The 17,999-nt window shown below is 43.6% G+C and overlaps 2 protein-coding genes across 4 annotated transcripts; one reads left to right on the top strand and one right to left on the bottom strand.

The window, feature by feature from the left end:
* On the bottom strand, positions 524-7,014 carry PSMB1 (proteasome subunit beta 1). Of its 2 annotated transcripts, XM_021389792.1 has the most exons (6): positions 6,781-7,014; positions 5,727-5,834; positions 3,940-4,021; positions 3,373-3,502; positions 1,742-1,848; positions 529-805 (listed from the first exon to the last, which is right to left on the bottom strand). In XM_021389792.1, the coding sequence occupies exons 1-6, from the start codon at positions 6,879-6,881 to the stop codon at positions 620-622; spliced, it is 714 nt and encodes a 237-aa protein (XP_021245467.1). In that variant the 5' UTR covers positions 6,882-7,014; the 3' UTR covers positions 529-619. The 2 variants fall into 2 exon arrangements, with proteins under 2 accessions (XP_021245468.1, XP_021245467.1); XM_021389793.1 differs by lacking the exons at positions 5,727-5,834; positions 6,781-7,014 and adding an exon at positions 5,031-5,720 and having other exon boundaries at positions 524-805.
* On the top strand, positions 7,006-17,746 carry TBP (TATA-box binding protein). 2 transcript variants are annotated; one of them, XM_021389791.1, is made up of 8 exons: positions 7,006-7,143; positions 9,284-9,523; positions 10,534-10,865; positions 11,976-12,063; positions 13,612-13,703; positions 15,106-15,273; positions 15,556-15,650; positions 16,553-17,746. In XM_021389791.1, the coding sequence occupies exons 2-8, from the start codon at positions 9,470-9,472 to the stop codon at positions 16,630-16,632; spliced, it is 909 nt and encodes a 302-aa protein (XP_021245466.1). In that variant the 5' UTR covers positions 7,006-7,143; positions 9,284-9,469; the 3' UTR covers positions 16,633-17,746. The 2 variants fall into 2 exon arrangements, with proteins under 2 accessions (XP_021245466.1, XP_021245465.1); XM_021389790.1 differs by lacking the exon at positions 7,006-7,143 and adding an exon at positions 7,204-7,342.

Genomic DNA, 17,999 nt, shown 5'->3' with positions numbered 1-17,999 from the left:
TTCTCAGTATCCCTACCTGACACTGAACGGTTGGAGGAAAACACCACCTGTACTCCCATTCCACCCACTAACAGCCCCAGCCCCTAAGAGTCCCTTTTGATAGCCCTCAGGCTTCTCTCAGTGACTTAATCACCATCAGCCTGAACTATCAGTAAAGGATAATAATCAGAGGGGTGAACCAGACTAGGAAGGCTCCTAGTAATGTCCCTGACCTGGGCTCCAGCAAGGCAGCACACTTCCCTACAGAGCAGGGCCTGGCCAACACATGGGGCCCTCCATTCCCCATCAGAAGGGAGTTGTTCAAGACAATTACCCTTCTTTACTTCTTGGCAGAGGTAGTCTTGAGGCACGAAGTTGATCTCCCTGCCCCAGACAGCCTGCTCGGTGGACATTCCACCACATCCTCACTTACCTGTCCCTCATCATGCTGTTTTCTAAAAACAAAACAAAAATAACAACCACACACACACACACAAATACCACTACCACTTCCCCTAAAGAGGAAAAAAATGTCCAGAATTACAACAGTCAAACTTCTTGAAAAAATTTAATAAGACAAACACCTTCACATTACAGTTAAATTGTACATCATAGATTACACATTTGTATGTGAACTGAATTAGTCTTTTCTTAATTGGATGGTTTCCTCTTTAATTCCATCTTTTGTGACAACGCAAATCTTAAGTGCATCACCAGTGTACACATCTCTCTCAGCAGCAGAAATAAAGACATCTTTAACCAGCTGCAAAGCCTTTTCCAGGGTCAGAGGTACGTGCTCCACATTTTGCATGTTCTTGAAGCCAATCTAAAGAAAGATAAAGCGTTTCAAAGGAAGTACCTTCCATCTAGCACAACAGCTTTTTCAGTCTCTGCACTAGAATGAGCAGATGGACACAAATGATTAGTCTGTTTTAAAACCCAGAGTTGACAAAAGTAGTCCTCCACAGAGTTTATAGCTGCATTAGTGTATTCTAGCTGATCTACTTAAGTGTCCAAAATGAAAAAGGAGGGGGAAGAGTCACTTACTATGCTTCAAACTCAGAAATGATAAAAACAACTTACAACAGCTGTTTTATTCTCTACACTTAAAGAACCTTAAAATTAAATCAAAGCTGAGAAATTAGTTGTTAGAAAACAAAACTGTAAAGATTTCACTTATTCAACGATTATATGAAGCTCTTAACTCTTTTCATAGATTTAGCTAACTAAGTTTTCAGCAGTTTCACATAAGAATGTTGTGAAAATAGTCACAACTTGTACCAAATTTTAGAATCTCAGACAACGATATGGCTGTTTGACCCCTTGGTTGGTTTCATCCCTTTCAACTCCTACAATTCTGTGATATGTTAATTGATAGACTTAGTTGGAATATGTCATACATTCTGTCTTCTTAATTTAGTATTATTTAATGCCAAGTATTAGGCATATTTACACTATTTTTCCCACTTCCCTTGTCTGCTAATCAGCTTCTGTGGGAAACCATTTCTCAATTAAAACGTTTACCTATTGTAAATAGACTGTCCACTGTCCAACCTTAACAAAATCTGAAAACATTTTCAGACTTCTCCTGAGAAGGCAGAACCACACAATTTTTAAATGTATGGATTAACAATGTTACCTGTAATACATTTAAACTTTCTCTCAAAGTAATACCTTCCAAAAGTAAAGCCACATTCATCTGAATGTTGCAAATCTTCACTGAGATCACTAAAAAACCCACAAAAAAACCAAACAATTTTACCTGGTTATCAAGCAAGGGCTGTAGCATGGCACTTGCTGATCCACCTGCTCTGAAGGAATCTCTCTCATATGAGCCTACTGGATCAAAGCTATAGACTGCTCCCTTCCCTTAAAGGAAAAAAAGGTATATAATTGCAATTCAGAATGATTCTTAATACTGATAAGGATTTGCATTAAAAAAAAACAGTTCTGTCCATAAGCAGTTTCTAGAATACCAGAGATCTCCTACAAAAGCTTTACAAAATAGTACTGCGCTATGTTCAGACAGTACTGGGTATAGCAGGCTCTCTGTAGCTATGGTCTCCTCCTATATGTAAGGTTATCTTCAAGATTTAAGCAATACCCATGCTCTAACAATGTTTTCTACAGTACTTACCATAGACAAAGTCCTAACGAAGGATAATCAAAATGTGTTAGAGCACAGTGCTGCACAAAGAGCTGTAATTTTTCTACAACTAGCAGGAAGTTTACCCAGCAGAAACTTTAGCCATCACTGCATAGTTCTTGGAACTACTTCCAGAGAGCGTGCTTGGATGCCTCAGCAGTGCCTTCCTGGAAACAGGGCTCTGGGCTTTCATGTGCTTCCCTCTGGAGTCAGGCCAGGTTGCGCAAAGCAAGCTATCTCGTGCCAGCATCAGAAATGGAGATGCACTGTAGCAGCTACGGGGTTCCACAGGGGAATACAAGTGAAAATGCAGCGCCTGGCCACACTCGTTCCTTCTGTTCGGACAGGTTGTACCTGATGTGATAAGCTGCCCAGCGCACTTGGCCACGTAGCACTGGTAGCCGAGCAGCCCCCACACAGAACCAGACAGTACCATTAAATCACAAAGAATCAATCTTACTGAACCCAAATTAAACCCATGTGTGCAAACATGTACTCTCATTCTTATCACACGCTACCGCGCCCGCACAGTCTGACATTTACCATTATGCAGGGCGGACTGACCCTCGTCCTCCACATATTGCAGGCATCTCAGCAAGACTGGGGAAGCACTGTAACTTAGTTTTAACAGCAAACTGTGGGGAGTGGTTGAAATTATCTAAACAAGACCACCCCTGAGCTCCTGCTCAAAGTCAGAGTACACAGTATTTCAGCAACTCAACCACACCACCGGACAAGAACACAGAAAGTCCTGGAAGGGGAGAATTAAACTCACAGCATGCACGCAGAAGTCATTATTTTTGCTAGAGATTAGTTAACATTTAAAAGTCTCCATAGAAAACCTGCCTCCAGGATTAGCCTTCATATTTCATAATCTCTACCACACCAAAAGGCACGAATGAAAGACAGACAATTCTACCATTAACATTTCCTTTACAGAAGCATTTAAGAATCCCAGCAAAGTTGCTCTAAACAGTTCCAGTGCAGATTAAAGCATGAAAGCTAAGCAATGCTGGCTTTGCTTGTAACCTAGTTTTCCAACTCCTCATAAAGATTAAGTTAGTAGAGGAAACCAGGCAATGTTTTCAGAGGCACACTATGTATTTGACTTGTCTGAGTACCTAATGCCTAAAGGCAAGTGCTCTGAATAGGACTGTAAATGGCATCACTCCTTCAGTACATTCGTGACAAAAAGATAGCTACTCACCTACAGAAATGTAGCCACTCTTTCTTGTTTCAAGGCTTACCTTCTTCATCGAGTCCACCAATTATGTTGTAAACGTAGTAAGGAAAGAAACGTCGAGAATACAGAATTGTAGACAGCATTGCTGCAATAGCCCCAGTAGTCATGGTCTTGTTATTGGAATGCTTGTACATCTGCAAATGGCATGGCATGTCCAAGAGGAAAGTCACACACTAAAATTTATACTCAATCAAAATTACATTTTCTCAAAGTTCATTACAGAGGAGAATGATGCTTAGCAAACTATTAACTAGCATGATTACAAAAACAACACTGGTCTAACAGTAATGCCTTACTGTAAACCAAAATTAATATTTTTTGGAGACTTTGCAAAGAACAGATGTTGCCTCATTATTCTCTTCAGCGCTTCAGTTTTTAAACCCGTGATGTTACACTTGGCAAGAACACAGCATCAACTCCACCTGCCTGACCTCTCACTACCAATGCAGCTGTAGTTACAATATAAACACTTAATGACAAACAGCAAAAATTGTATTTAAAATTATAACAGGTCTCAAATGCGATACCAAAAAACATATACATTTCTAAATACGTTAAAATAGTTAGCTACCTTTAATCTTGCTTCAATAATTTTAGTAAGTGTAAGGCAGTCACCATGGAAGCCACTGCATCCAATGACTGTTTGTTCTGTTCTGTAAAACAAAGTTTTGTTGTGATTTTAGATTTAGTAGGAACTACATCATGTTCTTACACATTAGGTTATGAAAATACCAAGTGTATTTCCAGCTTCTCTAACACTATCAGAAATAGTTGTCTAAAATGCACTAACAGGTATTTTGCAAATAAAAGTTAATTGCAGCCTACATCTTGGAAAGGACTCATTAAGCACGCGATCACGCAGATGTCACTCTTCAATCCACTGATTTCCACAGAAAAACCTTGGAAAAAGAAGTCTTAATTTTTCAAGAATCCCTAACTACAGCTGTTACCAAGCTGTGTCATGTCACTCAACGCAGTTTTATTCCATCAGGCCAGGGGGCTGCTTTAAGGTGGTGATGTAACATTTATATGCTGCAGGTGATTCTTTGTGTCAGCACAACAGCTGTTATTTGCAGATGTATTATACAATACTAGCTCTTCACTCAGCTTCAGAGCAAACAATCAATAAGCAATAGCTACAGGAACCCACATTTGAATTTTAAGTTCTAATAAGTTTGTGAGAGCCTACAAACATTGACACATCGTCCTGGTTTCAGCTGGGCTAGAGCTAACTTTCTTCCCAGAAGCTGCTGCAGTGCTGTGCTTTGGATTTAGGATGAGAACAGTTGGTAACATCGATGTTTTGGCTGTTACTGAGCAGCACCGCACAGAGCCAAGGATGTTTCAGCTTTTCACACTGCCCTGCCAGCGATAGAGGCTGAAGGTGCAAGGGAAGCTGGGAGGGACAGGGCCAGGACAGCTGATCCAAACCGGACAAGGGATGTCCCATATCATGCAAGGTCACGTACAACAATACAGTGAGAGAGTTGACCAGGGTGGAGGGCGGAGGGAGAAACTGCTGCTCAGGAACTGGCTGGGCATTGGTCAGCAGGTGGTGAGCAACTGCATAGCGCACTTGTTCTTTACGTTATTTTATAAATGTTCTTATTTCCTTCATTTTCTGATCTACTAAACTACCTTAGCATCAGCCCACTGATTTACCTTGTTTTTTCCTCCAGCTCTCTTCCACATCCCGCTGCAGGGTTTGAGTGGAAGCGAGCAAACAGCTGCATAGTGCTTAGCTGTCTACTAGGTTAAAACACAACACACATTTATAGGTTTAACACTCAGCAGTCATTTTCAAAACAACTTAAGTAAAGATCATCTCTGTCTCTGTCACCAGAATTACCCAAAGCAATCGTGTGCTCTACACAAATTGTACCAAAGCAATTTCCACTGGGACGGTAACAGAGAGTCAAAGATACTGCAAAGAGTTAGCCAGGCAAAACGTAAGTTTACATGATCACGTGTTACAAGCAAAAAAACTGACAGCAGTGAGTGCATCTGCAGCCTGACAAAAGCAGAACTGGTTATTACATAAGTTTTGCTACAGTTAATACAAAAGTTCTTCTGATTACCCTGCCAAAAAAACACCTCGCTTATATTACAGGTAAAGCCTGGTACCATGCTAGAAACATTCTGTTATAGGCCAAATTCGACAGCATGCAATAAGAAACCTGACTGCATTTAGGGCATCACATTACAGCAAAAGTCATCACAGTTCCAAAATCAATTCTGTTACTACCACTTTTTTCCTGGGAGATCTACATAAGGAATACGATAGATCATTTCAGGTGACACGCTTATCAATACACAGGGTCATTCCTCCACTTCAGTTCTTGCAAGGTCTGGACTTACAGTTTGTAGCATTTTGGACTGTCCCGGCTGTGAATTGCATAACCTTCACTCAGTCGTGTGTCAGAGGCAACGATGCAAAAGTCTTCTCCAGCAATTGCCAACACAGTCCTTAAAGAAGAGTATTCACATAAACGCAACTTTTGGCACAACTTAGTTCTTAGGCAACTGATGAACAGACAAGATAAAAGTTCCCTATCCACAGTCACATTGTATCACGCATTTTATTATATTCCTTGATGTTTCTCATTATGCATTTCCCTACACGTAACTCAAGACTGGAGGAAAAAAGACAGTAGAAACACTAAAGAGAATGTACACAATTCTCTACTTTCACCACAAATTGTATGGAAGCTTAGCAGTGACTGAGTATAGTGCAAGGATAAGACACAACAGACTCGCATTTTAGATACCTGATCAGGAAAGCTGCAACCTTCTAAAATTGGTTGTCTCTCTAAGCAAATACACTCCAGCCAAGTACTTAGCACCACTATCACTAAACTAGCACCACTCTTTTAACCTGACATTAACTTACATTATTAATTTCCAAATAATTACTCTGTGATTGCCACACTGCCACTAGCAGTGAGCAGCTAAGAGATGCCCCTTAAAAAGCAGTCACTCGTGAGAACACCTTGCTGGCCTGATGCTCGTCAATTCAGAGCAAGCATCTGTAAAACATCACCCCCCCGTAACAGTTACGACAAAGTAGTTCGTGGCCCAGCTGCAGGCTTAAAAACAAATAACGTGACCACCACACACGTTTCCTAGGCCATTGCAAAGAAACAAGCCCCTGGGTAAGGGAGAGCTCTTGTTTTGACGCTTAAGAGTTTAGCGATCCCAAGTGTAACAAAAGCCACACTAGCGTGCAGAAATAAAGCTGAAGAGGAGCGTCGACCCGCGGGACACTCAGCCCGGCTCTCCCCCACTGCTCTACCGAGAGACGCGAGCCAGGGAACAGGCTTCCTCGCACAAGGCCGGCAAGACGAAAACGAGCAAGACGCGGCCCAGCCACCGCTCAGCCTCAGCCCGCCCCACCGCTGCCCGCGGCTCTCACCCGCCGTTGAAGGTGTAGGGCGAGAAGCGGTACTGCACGGGCGCGCCCACCCCGCAGCCCGGCTCCGGCCTCAGCTCCGCGTATCCGGCGGCAGACAGCATCCCCGCAGCCCCGCTCGCTGCTGTCTCACGGCAAAATGGCGGCACCGGAACAGAGGAGGCGGCGCTCTACGAGGCACAAGGCACCTCGTCTCGTCTGCCCTGGAGGTGCCACGCCCCACCGTCGGCGACCGCACAGCCGCACGAGACGGACGCCTGTTTCCCGGCGCTCAGGTCCGTCGGGTCTGGGCCTGCCTTTGGGAGGAAGGGAGGGGACGCACGCGAAACCCCGCCGTGAGCACGGTGCCAGACGCCGCGGCACGAGGTGCGAGTACAACCCAATACTCCGCGGGCAGTGGCGCGACGCACGCACGCCCCGCCCTCACTCAAGATGGCGGTAGAGAGGGCGGGGCGGGCGCGCGGTGGAAGTGACGCAATCGGGGCGCGCCGGCGGCGCGGGAGCGGGACGGGGCTTGGCTCCTGCTGGGGCTGTGCGGCAGTAGTGGCGTCGCCGGGCGCGGCAGGTACCGGCTGCTGTGTGCCCCACTCCGCCCCGGGGCCACCACGGCGCGGGCTGCACCGGTCTGGCGGGAGGGACCGATCGGGCCGGGTCCGCTCCGTATCTCCCCGTGGGCACGACCGTAGGGTCGGGGCCCTCCGGGCAGGTCTGAGTGGCGGGGCGGGAGGGGATGGCCGGCGTGGGCGGGCCCCGGGGCGAGCGGCGCGCCGGGAGCGGTCCCACTACAGCCGTTGGTGCCGGGGGCGTGATGGCGGCGGGCGGCGGTCACCGCCTCCCCCACGTGACGGCGGGCGGGGAAGGCGGCGGCGGCCTTCGCTTTGGCACCGGCGCGGGCACGGCGGGAGGGGCGGCTCGAGCTATAATCGGCCCTTCCCGTGCACGTGGGCGCGGTACCGGGGCTCGGGGGAGGGAGGACTCCGTCCCTCGGCCGAGGCGCTCCCGCTGGCGGGATTGGGCCGCAGGTGGAGGGCTGCGGATGGGTTCGCTGTAGCTGGTGTCCGCGCGGAGCGTCCCGGCATGCCCGGCGTTCGGGCTGCGGAGGGGCTGCCCCTGCTGGGGGGTAACGGCAAGGCCGGTGGGCCCCCTCCTTGCAGGGCGTGAAACGTGGAAGCACCTTTGGGGAAAACAGTAGATGCTGTTTCAGCTACAACGTTAGTCCAATTCTGAGCTCTTATGCCTTAAAAACAATAAAAACCCGGGCAGGCTTTCTTTATATTTTCTGGTGGTTTGCCTAAAAGTGACCTTGAAGCTGTCTGCACAAGTGTCGAGTGAAGCAGGCTATAACCTAATGGAGAAGTATTTGATAAAAGCGTATAGCATTTGGTAACAGGAAGCTCTGCAGAGAAGGACCTGAGTGTCCTTGCAGACGTCAGGTTGGCCGTGAGCAGTGTGCCCCTGTGGCCCAGAGGACCAATGGGATCCTGGGGTGCATCACAAAGAGTGTGGCCAGTAGGTCAAGGGAGGTGATCCTCTGCTCTGCTCTGATAAGGCCACATCTGGAGCACTGTGTCTGGTTCTGGGCTCCCCAGTTCAAGGCAATGGGCACAAACTGCAACGCTGTACAAATAGAGGAAGTTCCATGCAAATAGAGGAAGAGCTTTTCTGGGAGGGTGACAGAGCTGCCCAGGGAGGCTGTGGAGTCTCCTTCACTGAAGGTACTCAGAACTCACCTGGACACTTTCCTACTGTAGGGAGCCTCCTTTGGCAGGGGGTTGGACTCGATAATCTCCAGAGGTCACTTCCAGCCCTTACAATTCCGTGAACGCATTTAAATTCTCTATTTGTATTGTTTCTTTCCATGGTATGCTAATAGAGGTACAGGTTTTTGTTTAAAAAGAAAAGTGAAACAACAATGTCCAAAAGCATGCTTTCATTTCACGTGTATATCTGAAATTGGCTTTCACTTTCTTTTTTCCCCTCATAAAGCATGTCACTGCAATTCAAAATCCGTTAGCACTTTGCTTTATGGAAGTAGATGGAAGGAGGCTTCTTAGACCTGAGCTGACCAGGAGTGTTTTCCTATAGCAGAAAAAACATTTTTGGAAGGCCAAGCCTTAACTCTGCCCAGGAGGAGACGTGCGAGCAGTGTGTGGCTTTAGGCCTGTCAGTCAGTAGCTGGTGGAATTCAATTCCAAAAGTGGGTGCTTTCCCAGCTGAAGTGAAGCGCGTGGTGCGATGAGCATGAAGGACTAGAGCTGCATGTGAAGGAGGGCTTAGTTCTGGAGGCGGCTGCTCACGTGCAGCGGGTGCTGGCCGGGGGCATCCAGGGGGCTGTAAGGTGCTCTAGAAAGAGGTTACTTTATAGAAGGTGCACGGGTGTGCGCATGCGTGCGTGTGAGCGTTCTCACATTTATTTGTATGTGGGTGTTTCTTATCTAACGTACCAGCTGATAGGTGTGCTTTTGTTTAAATGTTATTCTCAAGATACTACTTCTTTTCTTTTCAGGCTCCGTTTAGTATTTTAGACTCGCGGCACGTTTTCTCTGGAGCTGATGTTTTCCTAACGTTTCCAGCCTGGCTAAAAAGCTGCTTTGCTGGAATGCTTTAGAGGGTCAAAAACCCTTTCGGTTTTAAATTAATTTAAATTAATTGAAGGAAATATTTCTGGCCTCACCAAAGAATAACCGGAATCATGGATCAGAACAACAGCTTGCCGCCCTACGCTCAAGGCTTAGCCTCCCCTCAGGTAAAAAGGAATGATGCAATATGCAACTGCGATCTGGATTTCTTTGTGAAAGTGTTTTCTGTTTCTTGTATGTAATTTCTTTGTGTCTTGTTTGTTTGTTTGCAGACCTGAAAAATTCTATTGTATATGTCATAATTAGTAAAAAGCAGAGTTGAAAAAACATTGATTTATATATCCAGAGGTTTAAGAAATATACTGATATGTTTGTGGTTTCCCTGAAGCTGAAACATAATTGACACGTTAGAAATAAGAAGGCTCCGGGGACACCTCATTGCAGCCTTCCAGGTCTTGAAGGGAGCTTACAAGCAGGAGGGGGACCAACTTTTTACATGGTCTAATAACAATAAGGCAAGGGGGAATGGCTTTTATTTTAAAGAGGGAAATTTAGGTGAGATGTTGGGAGAAAATTCTTTACTCAGACGATGGTGAGGTGCTGGCACAGGCTGCCCAGAAAGCTGTGGGTGCCCTATCCCTGGAGGCGTTCAAGGCCGGGTTGGATGGGGCCCTGGGCAGCCTGAGCTGATGGGGGGCAGCCCTGCCCATGGCAGGGGGCTGGGGCTTTCCCTTCCAGCTCAACCCCTTCTATGGTTTTAACTTTGGTGTTTGCTGTTGGAATCCTTTAAATTAGCTTATACTTAATGGAGTACATCTGTGTTATGAATGCGTTTGGTATGATGAGCACAGCCTTCGTTCAGATGATTGCAAGTAAAAATTATGGGTCAAAATTGAGACATGCTTTCCAGATATTGTCAGAAACATACCGACATCACTGGCTGGTGCCAAACAGTGTTCGAATTGATAGATTGATTGAGATTTTGATTCATGTTACGGAAGAACTGCATCTTCCAAAGGTTTTCTGTTTTTAGCACGTTACTAATATGCCTCAGGTTTGATGTGACCAACTAAGACAATTTATTCTTAGACTACTGCTTCAAGCTTCTTCTTTTTAAAACAAAATGAAGTCAACAGGATCTGTGGTTTTTTTTTTTTTTTCATACTTTCTTCTGCAGGGTGCAATGACTCCTGGAATTCCAATTTTTAGCCCAATGATGCCATATGGCACGGGACTGACACCGCAGCCTGTCCAGAGCACCAACAGTCTGTCCATCCTCGAGGAACAGCAGCGGCAGCAGCAGCAGCAACAAGCAGCACAGCAGTCTACATCGCAGCAAGCAACACAGGGAGCATCTGGTCAAACTCCCCAGCTCTTCCACTCACAGACTCTTACCACAGCCCCTTTACCGGGAACCACACCTCTGTACCCCTCCCCAATGACTCCAATGACTCCTATAACTCCTGCAACACCGGCATCCGAGAGCTCTGGGATAGTGCCGCAGCTACAGTGAGTGTGTCGTGTGCTAGCACAGCATGACCTCTCTCAGGACGTGCTTTAACTCAAAATACCCAAGAGCAAAGCCACATAAGGAATTGGGTACTGCATTTTGATAGGAAAGGAGGTCTCAAATATTTATTTGTATGAGTAGTACTTTACTTATGAAGCAGTCTGAGTTGATAATCTGGTATTTCAAAATACAGATACCTGGAAATGTACTGTCATTTGTAATGTACTGGATACACCAAAAAGTAAATAGATCCACCTCACTGTGCAGAGAATTTTGTTAGTGAGCTATTAAAGCAGACCACAGGAACTATAACATCTGAAAAGGAATTGGAAGGGTTGAGAGGAAGATACTGGCTAATAGTCTAGAAGCTAGTACTGAGTAGTCTTTAATGTTCCATGTTCTATTTTCTAGTCCGTTACTACAACCTAGAACTACTTAAGTTTCAGATATGAAAGTATTTTCACAGAACTGTAGCTTCATAGAGACTTAACAACAATTTTTGGAAGGCCCAAAGAGGAACAGGTGATAAACAAAGTGAATTTTGCATCGAAAGAGTAGTCTCCTGTATTATTGTTTTTTTTAACCCCATTGAAGACCTTTAGATTTCAGAGTTTTCCAAGTAAACAAGTGTCTGAGGAAATTTTGCATTTATTAACTTGTCTTAAACTTTCTGGAGATTTTTTTACTATCACCTAGGAATGGGTTTATCTGTGAGGGCGGTCTCACTTAGTCCTGCATCACGTCTTCCTCCTTGAAGGGCATCCCAAGGATAGTGTTATTGCTGCTGCATTTTCTCCCATTCCCAGCAGCTTCCTGGATTGTGGGGAAGGCTCACAACACAACCTCAAAAATTTTTTCCTGCCAAACTGAAATAGAGATTTTTCTCATGGGATACTTTTCATAATAGTTGGCAGAAAAGGAGGAATCAGCAGTCGTGCCTTAGGAGGCACTGCCCTAAAAAATGAGTTTCCTGGCAGTAGGAGAGATGTCATTTAAGCTTACTTGGTTAAACAAATGAAAAAATGAAAATAATAAAGCATGCTGTTATGGATAAGATGCATGAATTCTTTAAATTACTTTTTAAATGTATTTCTCTGAACTGTTGTCAGGAATATTGTGTCCACAGTGAATCTTGGTTGCAAACTTGACCTAAAAACCATCGCGCTTCGTGCCCGAAATGCTGAATATAATCCCAAGGTAAGAGAAGTATGTTTGAATGCATCCAGTAAGAGGTACGTCAGCAGCACGGGTTTGGAGTGTGCTTTGCTGTAATAGCTAAATTGAAAAACCTTTCTTCAGAAACCTGTAGTTTTGTGGTAGAGTTAATAGAATTATCTAAGTTTATTAAAGATTTGTTTTCTGAATGAGCAAAAAGCATTCTTATACTGATGCAGCTGTGTTTTGTGTGAAGTTGTGATTTGGGAGCTTTAGAAAGAACAGCATGACTAATTACTGTAATAAACTGGGAAAGTTTTTTTTGTTGTAGAGCTGTCCCGAGTAACTGTTTACATGGGCATGTTCATTGCTTTTGCTCAGAAAGTTCCATTTTTGTGTTATTGCAAAATGTCTGATGCTCAAGTCTTGTTCCCTATCTCCCAATAAGAAGAAAAGAAGGGAGAAATCAATTTCTGGACTCCGTAAGAGCCATGGTTGTTGTGTGTGCCAAGCTTTCTTCGCTCTGGTGCTGCTCCAGTTGCAGGATTTTTATGGCTTCGCTCCCCCTCTGAGCTCTGTTCTTTCACATTTTCCCCCACTACTGACTGTTACTGTCCGTTATACCAGTGCTGTTAACAACTGCATGTGAGTAAGATGCTCGTGCAGCTCACATTTGAACATGCGATGGTAGCTCTTATGGTAGGGGTAGGTGGCTGTGTAAAACTCGTAGGCTAGAATGATCAATATGAAATGCTGTTTTTCCACAGCAGAGAGAAAAGAAGGGTTATGTAACACACTCCTGACTTTTAGTCAGTGCATCCCATAATGAAAAAAAGACGTTGCTTGGCTGTGTTATTTAAGCCATAGTTTGACAACTGTGTTGTTGGGTAACCCACGCTACAGCCTTCGTTATGTCAGCAGGACAATGTCTGAGACTGCATGGTCCAAGTTATATACATCACAAAACCAGAATTTCGCGTGTGATGCCCAGATCGGTTTGCAGTATCTGTTGCTTCAAAGAGTTTAAGAATGTTTATAAATGCAGGTAGAGATGTTACAGTGCGTAAAATAAAAAGCAAGAGCTCAATGGGCTGCTGTGTTCTACGGTGGTAGTTAGGGTGACTTCTGTTTATGTGGAACATGGCTTCTGACTTCCCAGCAGTTCTGTTTGATGGTATTCTAATGCTACCCAAATGTTTAAGGTACAGAACCAAAGTAGACCATGAAATGTTTGCATAATCTTCCATCCTGCTTATAACAGATTGTAATTCAAGATGGGGAGGAAAACTTGGTATTAAGATCATTGCTGTCGTTGTGTTGCAAATGTTAGTAGTATCTGTGTCATGGACATGGTAGTGAGAGACGAGCTTAGTAAAAGAGGAGTGCAGTAGTAAAAATCCTTCGTGTTTGACTTTACCTCTAAGTGTGTTTGAAACTAATTAAAGCTTACTTGAAATGCATGAAGAGCGATCTCTAAGTACAATTGAATCTAGCTATTTCTTTGCAATGGCTACTTACATTAAAACTAAGTTGGCGTAATCTAATTATTACACCAGTGTATCACTAATCGTTTCAATGCTCACATTTCAGCGTTTTGCTGCTGTTATTATGAGAATAAGAGAACCACGTACTACTGCGCTTATATTCAGCTCTGGAAAAATGGTGTGCACAGGAGCAAAAAGGTATGTTCAGCTGTTACGAGCAAACTAATTAAGGCCGTCTTTTCTTTTGAAACCATGATGCTTTAGAAATACTGTTTCTTGTATGCAGTGTTTACATATACGTTGTATATGCACACATGCATAAAATGACTGTGCACTGAAACTGTTTAAACTGTAGAGGCAGTGGCAGGATAAGAGCAGTTTGGTATTTGAGTCATTTCATTCATTGCAGGCCAAGAGCTCTGAGTCTCCAGTCCCTGTAGTCTCATCTGTTCTTAACACAATCATTGAAGCATGAGAATTGAAAACTAAACGTGAGCTTTACTCCAGTAGGCAGGAGAGAAATTCTGCTCTGAAGAAGTCCTTTAGGAATCCAGAAAGAATAAGCTAATGAGCAGAGATCATAGAATCATAGAATAATTTGGGTTGGAAGGGCTCTTTAAGATCATCTAGTTCCAACCCCCCCCAGTATAGGAAGGGACACCTCCCACTAGGCCAGGTTGCTCACAGCCCCATCCAGCCTGGCCTCGAATGCTTCCAGGGAGGGGGCACCCACAGCCTCACTAGGCAACCTGTTCCAGTGTCTCAGCACCCTCACAGTAAAGAATTTCTTCCTAATATCTAGTCTAAATCTGCCCTCTTCCAGTTTTAAACCATTTCCCCTTGTCCTGTCGCTACCTGCCCTTATAAAAAGTCCTTCCCCAGCTTTCCTGTAGGCCCCCTTCAGGTGCTGGAAGGCCGCTATAAGGTCTCGTTGGAGCCTTCTCTTCTCCAGGCTGAAGAGCCCCAGCTCTCTCAGCCTGTCCTCGTAGGGGAGGTGCTCCAGTCCTCTGACCATCAGTGATGAATAGAGCTGTACAGGAAACACTTCATCTGCCTGGTGATGTTCGAAATTCAAGTTGTCTTACTCTGCCTCAGGAGGAACCAGATCTTCAGCTGTTTACAAAACTGAAGCAAATGGAGTTCTGTAATAGCAAGTAAGGCTGTGCAGTTGTGTTAAGTCCGAGTACCTGGGTCTGAGTACCTGGGCTGCATCAATCAGAGGATTTTGGCAGTGTACAGGCTTCTATGGTAGTATGTATTTTCTAGCAGTAGTGGGATTGAAAACTTAACTAACAATTTTAATGTCTTACAGAGGGAGTCAGGGACATACTTGAAGTGTGTGGAAATATGTGGAGTTACAGAGTAGTTTTCTGCTTCATAAACAGTGAATACAATGTTAATGGTGTTCAGGACCTTAGTTCCACAGCTAAGTGTGCAAACCAGCAGTAGTTGTTAATTTTGGATGTAAATACTTTGCAGCTCCCCTCTCCTGCAACACACACAACATTTCTTTCCCAGTGAATTATTTGTGGCTTAGTGCTGTTTGCTTGAAGTAATGCTTAACAGGGGAAATAAGATGGCTATCCTTTTCTCCCTTCAGCGAAGAACAGTCCAGACTGGCAGCAAGGAAGTATGCGAGAGTTGTTCAGAAACTGGGTTTTCCTGCAAAATTTTTGGATTTTAAAATTCAGAACATGGTGGGCAGCTGTGATGTGAAATTTCCTATCAGATTAGAAGGATTGGTACTCACACACCAGCAGTTCAGCAGGTAAATGAAGGTTTGCTTACCTTTCATTCTTGCTGTGTAGTGACTAGCTTAGAGATTGGCATCTGTTTAGATGCCCTTACACCAGCCGGCGTCTTTGTTCCTATCCTAGCTCTGCCTCTGTTGTAACCGATGTAATTTTCATGGGTTGATATTGGGCAACAGTTCTTTGCTTCTCTTCCCAAATTATCTACATCTGCCCTCTCTGTTTCTGCAGTCCTGCAGATGAAGGGCTAGGACATCTGTCTGTTGGCATGTTGAAACACTGCGACTCTTCTCTTACAGCTACGAGCCGGAATTGTTTCCTGGCTTAATCTACAGAATGATCAAGCCAAGAATTGTTCTGCTTATTTTTGTTTCTGGAAAAGTGGTTTTAACTGGTAAGTCAAGTATTTTATTCCAGTAGGTTAGATTTAGACTGTATTGTAAACAATGGTCCCAGAAGTATGCAACTTATTAGTCACTTTTCTTTAGAAATGACAGTACTGGGAACGGACAGTACTGTATTTTGTGGATGAGAACCCACAAAGCAAACCACATGTATTTGGCTAAACCATATAAGCAGTGATCTTGAATCCTAATAAAGAATTCAGGTGCCCCAAAAGAGCACAGGTAACGTTCCTAGCAAAATCTGAAAATTTGCTTCTGTGCACTAGGTGTGTGTGACTGAGCTCACCGCGTTGTAACAGCTTGGCTGGAGGCTTCTGCCATTTTCCTTTGACGCAGCAGCCAAAGAAGAGGAGATACCCGAGCTCTAGGGCCTCCTTAACCACAGGCACTCCACTTACAGCCTTCCTTTTCCCCTTGCACTATGTCTTACTGTATAGAAAAAGATGCAATTCACAAATGAAAGAAGGAATGTATACCTGCACTATGGCCTCTGCTGGCCTCTGCTTCAGTTGCTGTTTCCAGTCCTTACTTCCTCAGTTGTTTGCACTCTTGAATATAATGCTGTTGGTTAGGCCTTTCTGCAGAAACATGCTATAGGGCTGTGCTTTGTAGTTGAGTCTACTGAGAAATTATGTTTAGAAAATCTCATTTGCAAGTATGGTATAAGCACCAAGATGGTAACAAAGTCCTGAGAGTTTTTTCGTTTATCAGCCTTCTGTTTATTCTGATAATGCATGTTTTATATGAAATGTCTATTTAAAGGAAGAATTAGATGTAGAAATAGAGATGGATGTACATAAAGCTGCATTCAAATAAGCATTCTGAAAACTAAAATGAACTGTTTGACTCTGGAGAAAGAAGGAATGAAGTCGGTTTCTCTCTCTTGTTGCAGGTGCTAAAGTTCGAGCAGAAATCTATGAAGCATTTGAAAACATCTATCCTATTTTAAAGGGTTTCCGAAAGACAACGTAACAGTTTCTACATATTTCAGAGAATGTGGGGGTACATTTTAAAAGGCATTGCATATGGCACAGCAGTAACAAGAGATGGACTTCAGTGAAACTGCAACACCAGACTTGGACTATTTCCCAGTTAGTGCCTATTTCCCTGATGCTCAAGGGGAATTGTTTTATCGATGATTATGTCTACTGAGTTACTGTGAGTTGCTTTGTTGGGCTGTTCCTGGAGCAGTCCCTCCAAATTTTATTTATATTCTAGCTTTTAAATAGTTTTAATGCCAGTTCTATTAATAGAAAATTCATAAATTGGTTTAAAAGACGAATGCGACCGTGTCACTCAGTGTATAAACCACTTAAGTTGCCATGTATATATGTTTTAATTACCTTCCATTAAGACCATGGTTTTTATAATTTTCAAAGTTAAGCTTTTAAATTTCTTCAGTTTTAAATTTCTTTGGTGCCAGACACATTCCCTCTTTCCAGTATTAAGCAAGGCAGAATAAATTTATTAATGAAAACGGCTCACTGTACATATATATATAATATATATATCCCTCCTCTTTTCTCCTTCAGCTCCACATGTACAATAAACCCTGTTTATACAATTATGGGAACTGTCTTAATGAGTTTTAAAATTACACAGCTGGTAAAGTGAAATACATTGTGAACTTTTTAATTTAATCTGGATTTTTGAATAGCACATGCACTACTGTAAATGACTTGTCATTAGGAGAAAATCTTAACAGCGCTCTGGCTTGCTTACCATAGTAGTTATATCCTTGGCAACATTCAGCCTGATTACTTCCAGTACACTAACAGAAAAGAAGACTGGCTACAGGAGTTTGTGTTCAAGTATGTGTTGCCTCCCATTCAACAGATGGGATTTATGCAAGTCTTATGTAGCTACACTCGAGTGAATTGGAACAAAAGGGTCTTGCTTAGCTTCTAGAATTTCTTATAAATCACTTTTGTATTTTACCAACTATGGCAGTCTCACCATATTAGTGTTCCTATAAAATGTCAAAGCCCTTCCAACTAGCATCAGCGTGTACATAATCTCCCCTTTGAACTGTGCTTGAAGCTTAATGGGCTGAGAACTAAAAATAAACTTTTTTTTTTCTCCAGTACATTTCCAGTAATAACCTTTCTATGACTTGCACATTCTTTCAAACAGCTTTTAGATAAAACTAACCCAAATGTAACCATGGTCTCTTTACTTAATTAAACTGATGTTTCATTCCAGACAAGAAGTAGTTACGGCTGGCTTTGCTACCACACCATTTGCAAATCCTGAGTGAACTTAATTAATTCTTAGTCTTTGCTTATTCTTATAGTGGTGCATGGTCACCACTATCAACAGTGCTTCAATGATTGGTTTCA

Source organism: Numida meleagris, chromosome 3, assembly GCF_002078875.1.
Source record: "Numida meleagris isolate 19003 breed g44 Domestic line chromosome 3, NumMel1.0, whole genome shotgun sequence".
In the NCBI taxonomy this organism is placed as follows: domain Eukaryota; kingdom Metazoa; phylum Chordata; class Aves; order Galliformes; family Numididae; genus Numida; species Numida meleagris.
Note: the sequence above shows the minus strand (reverse complement) of the source record. Positions and strands in the feature narration are given on the sequence as shown.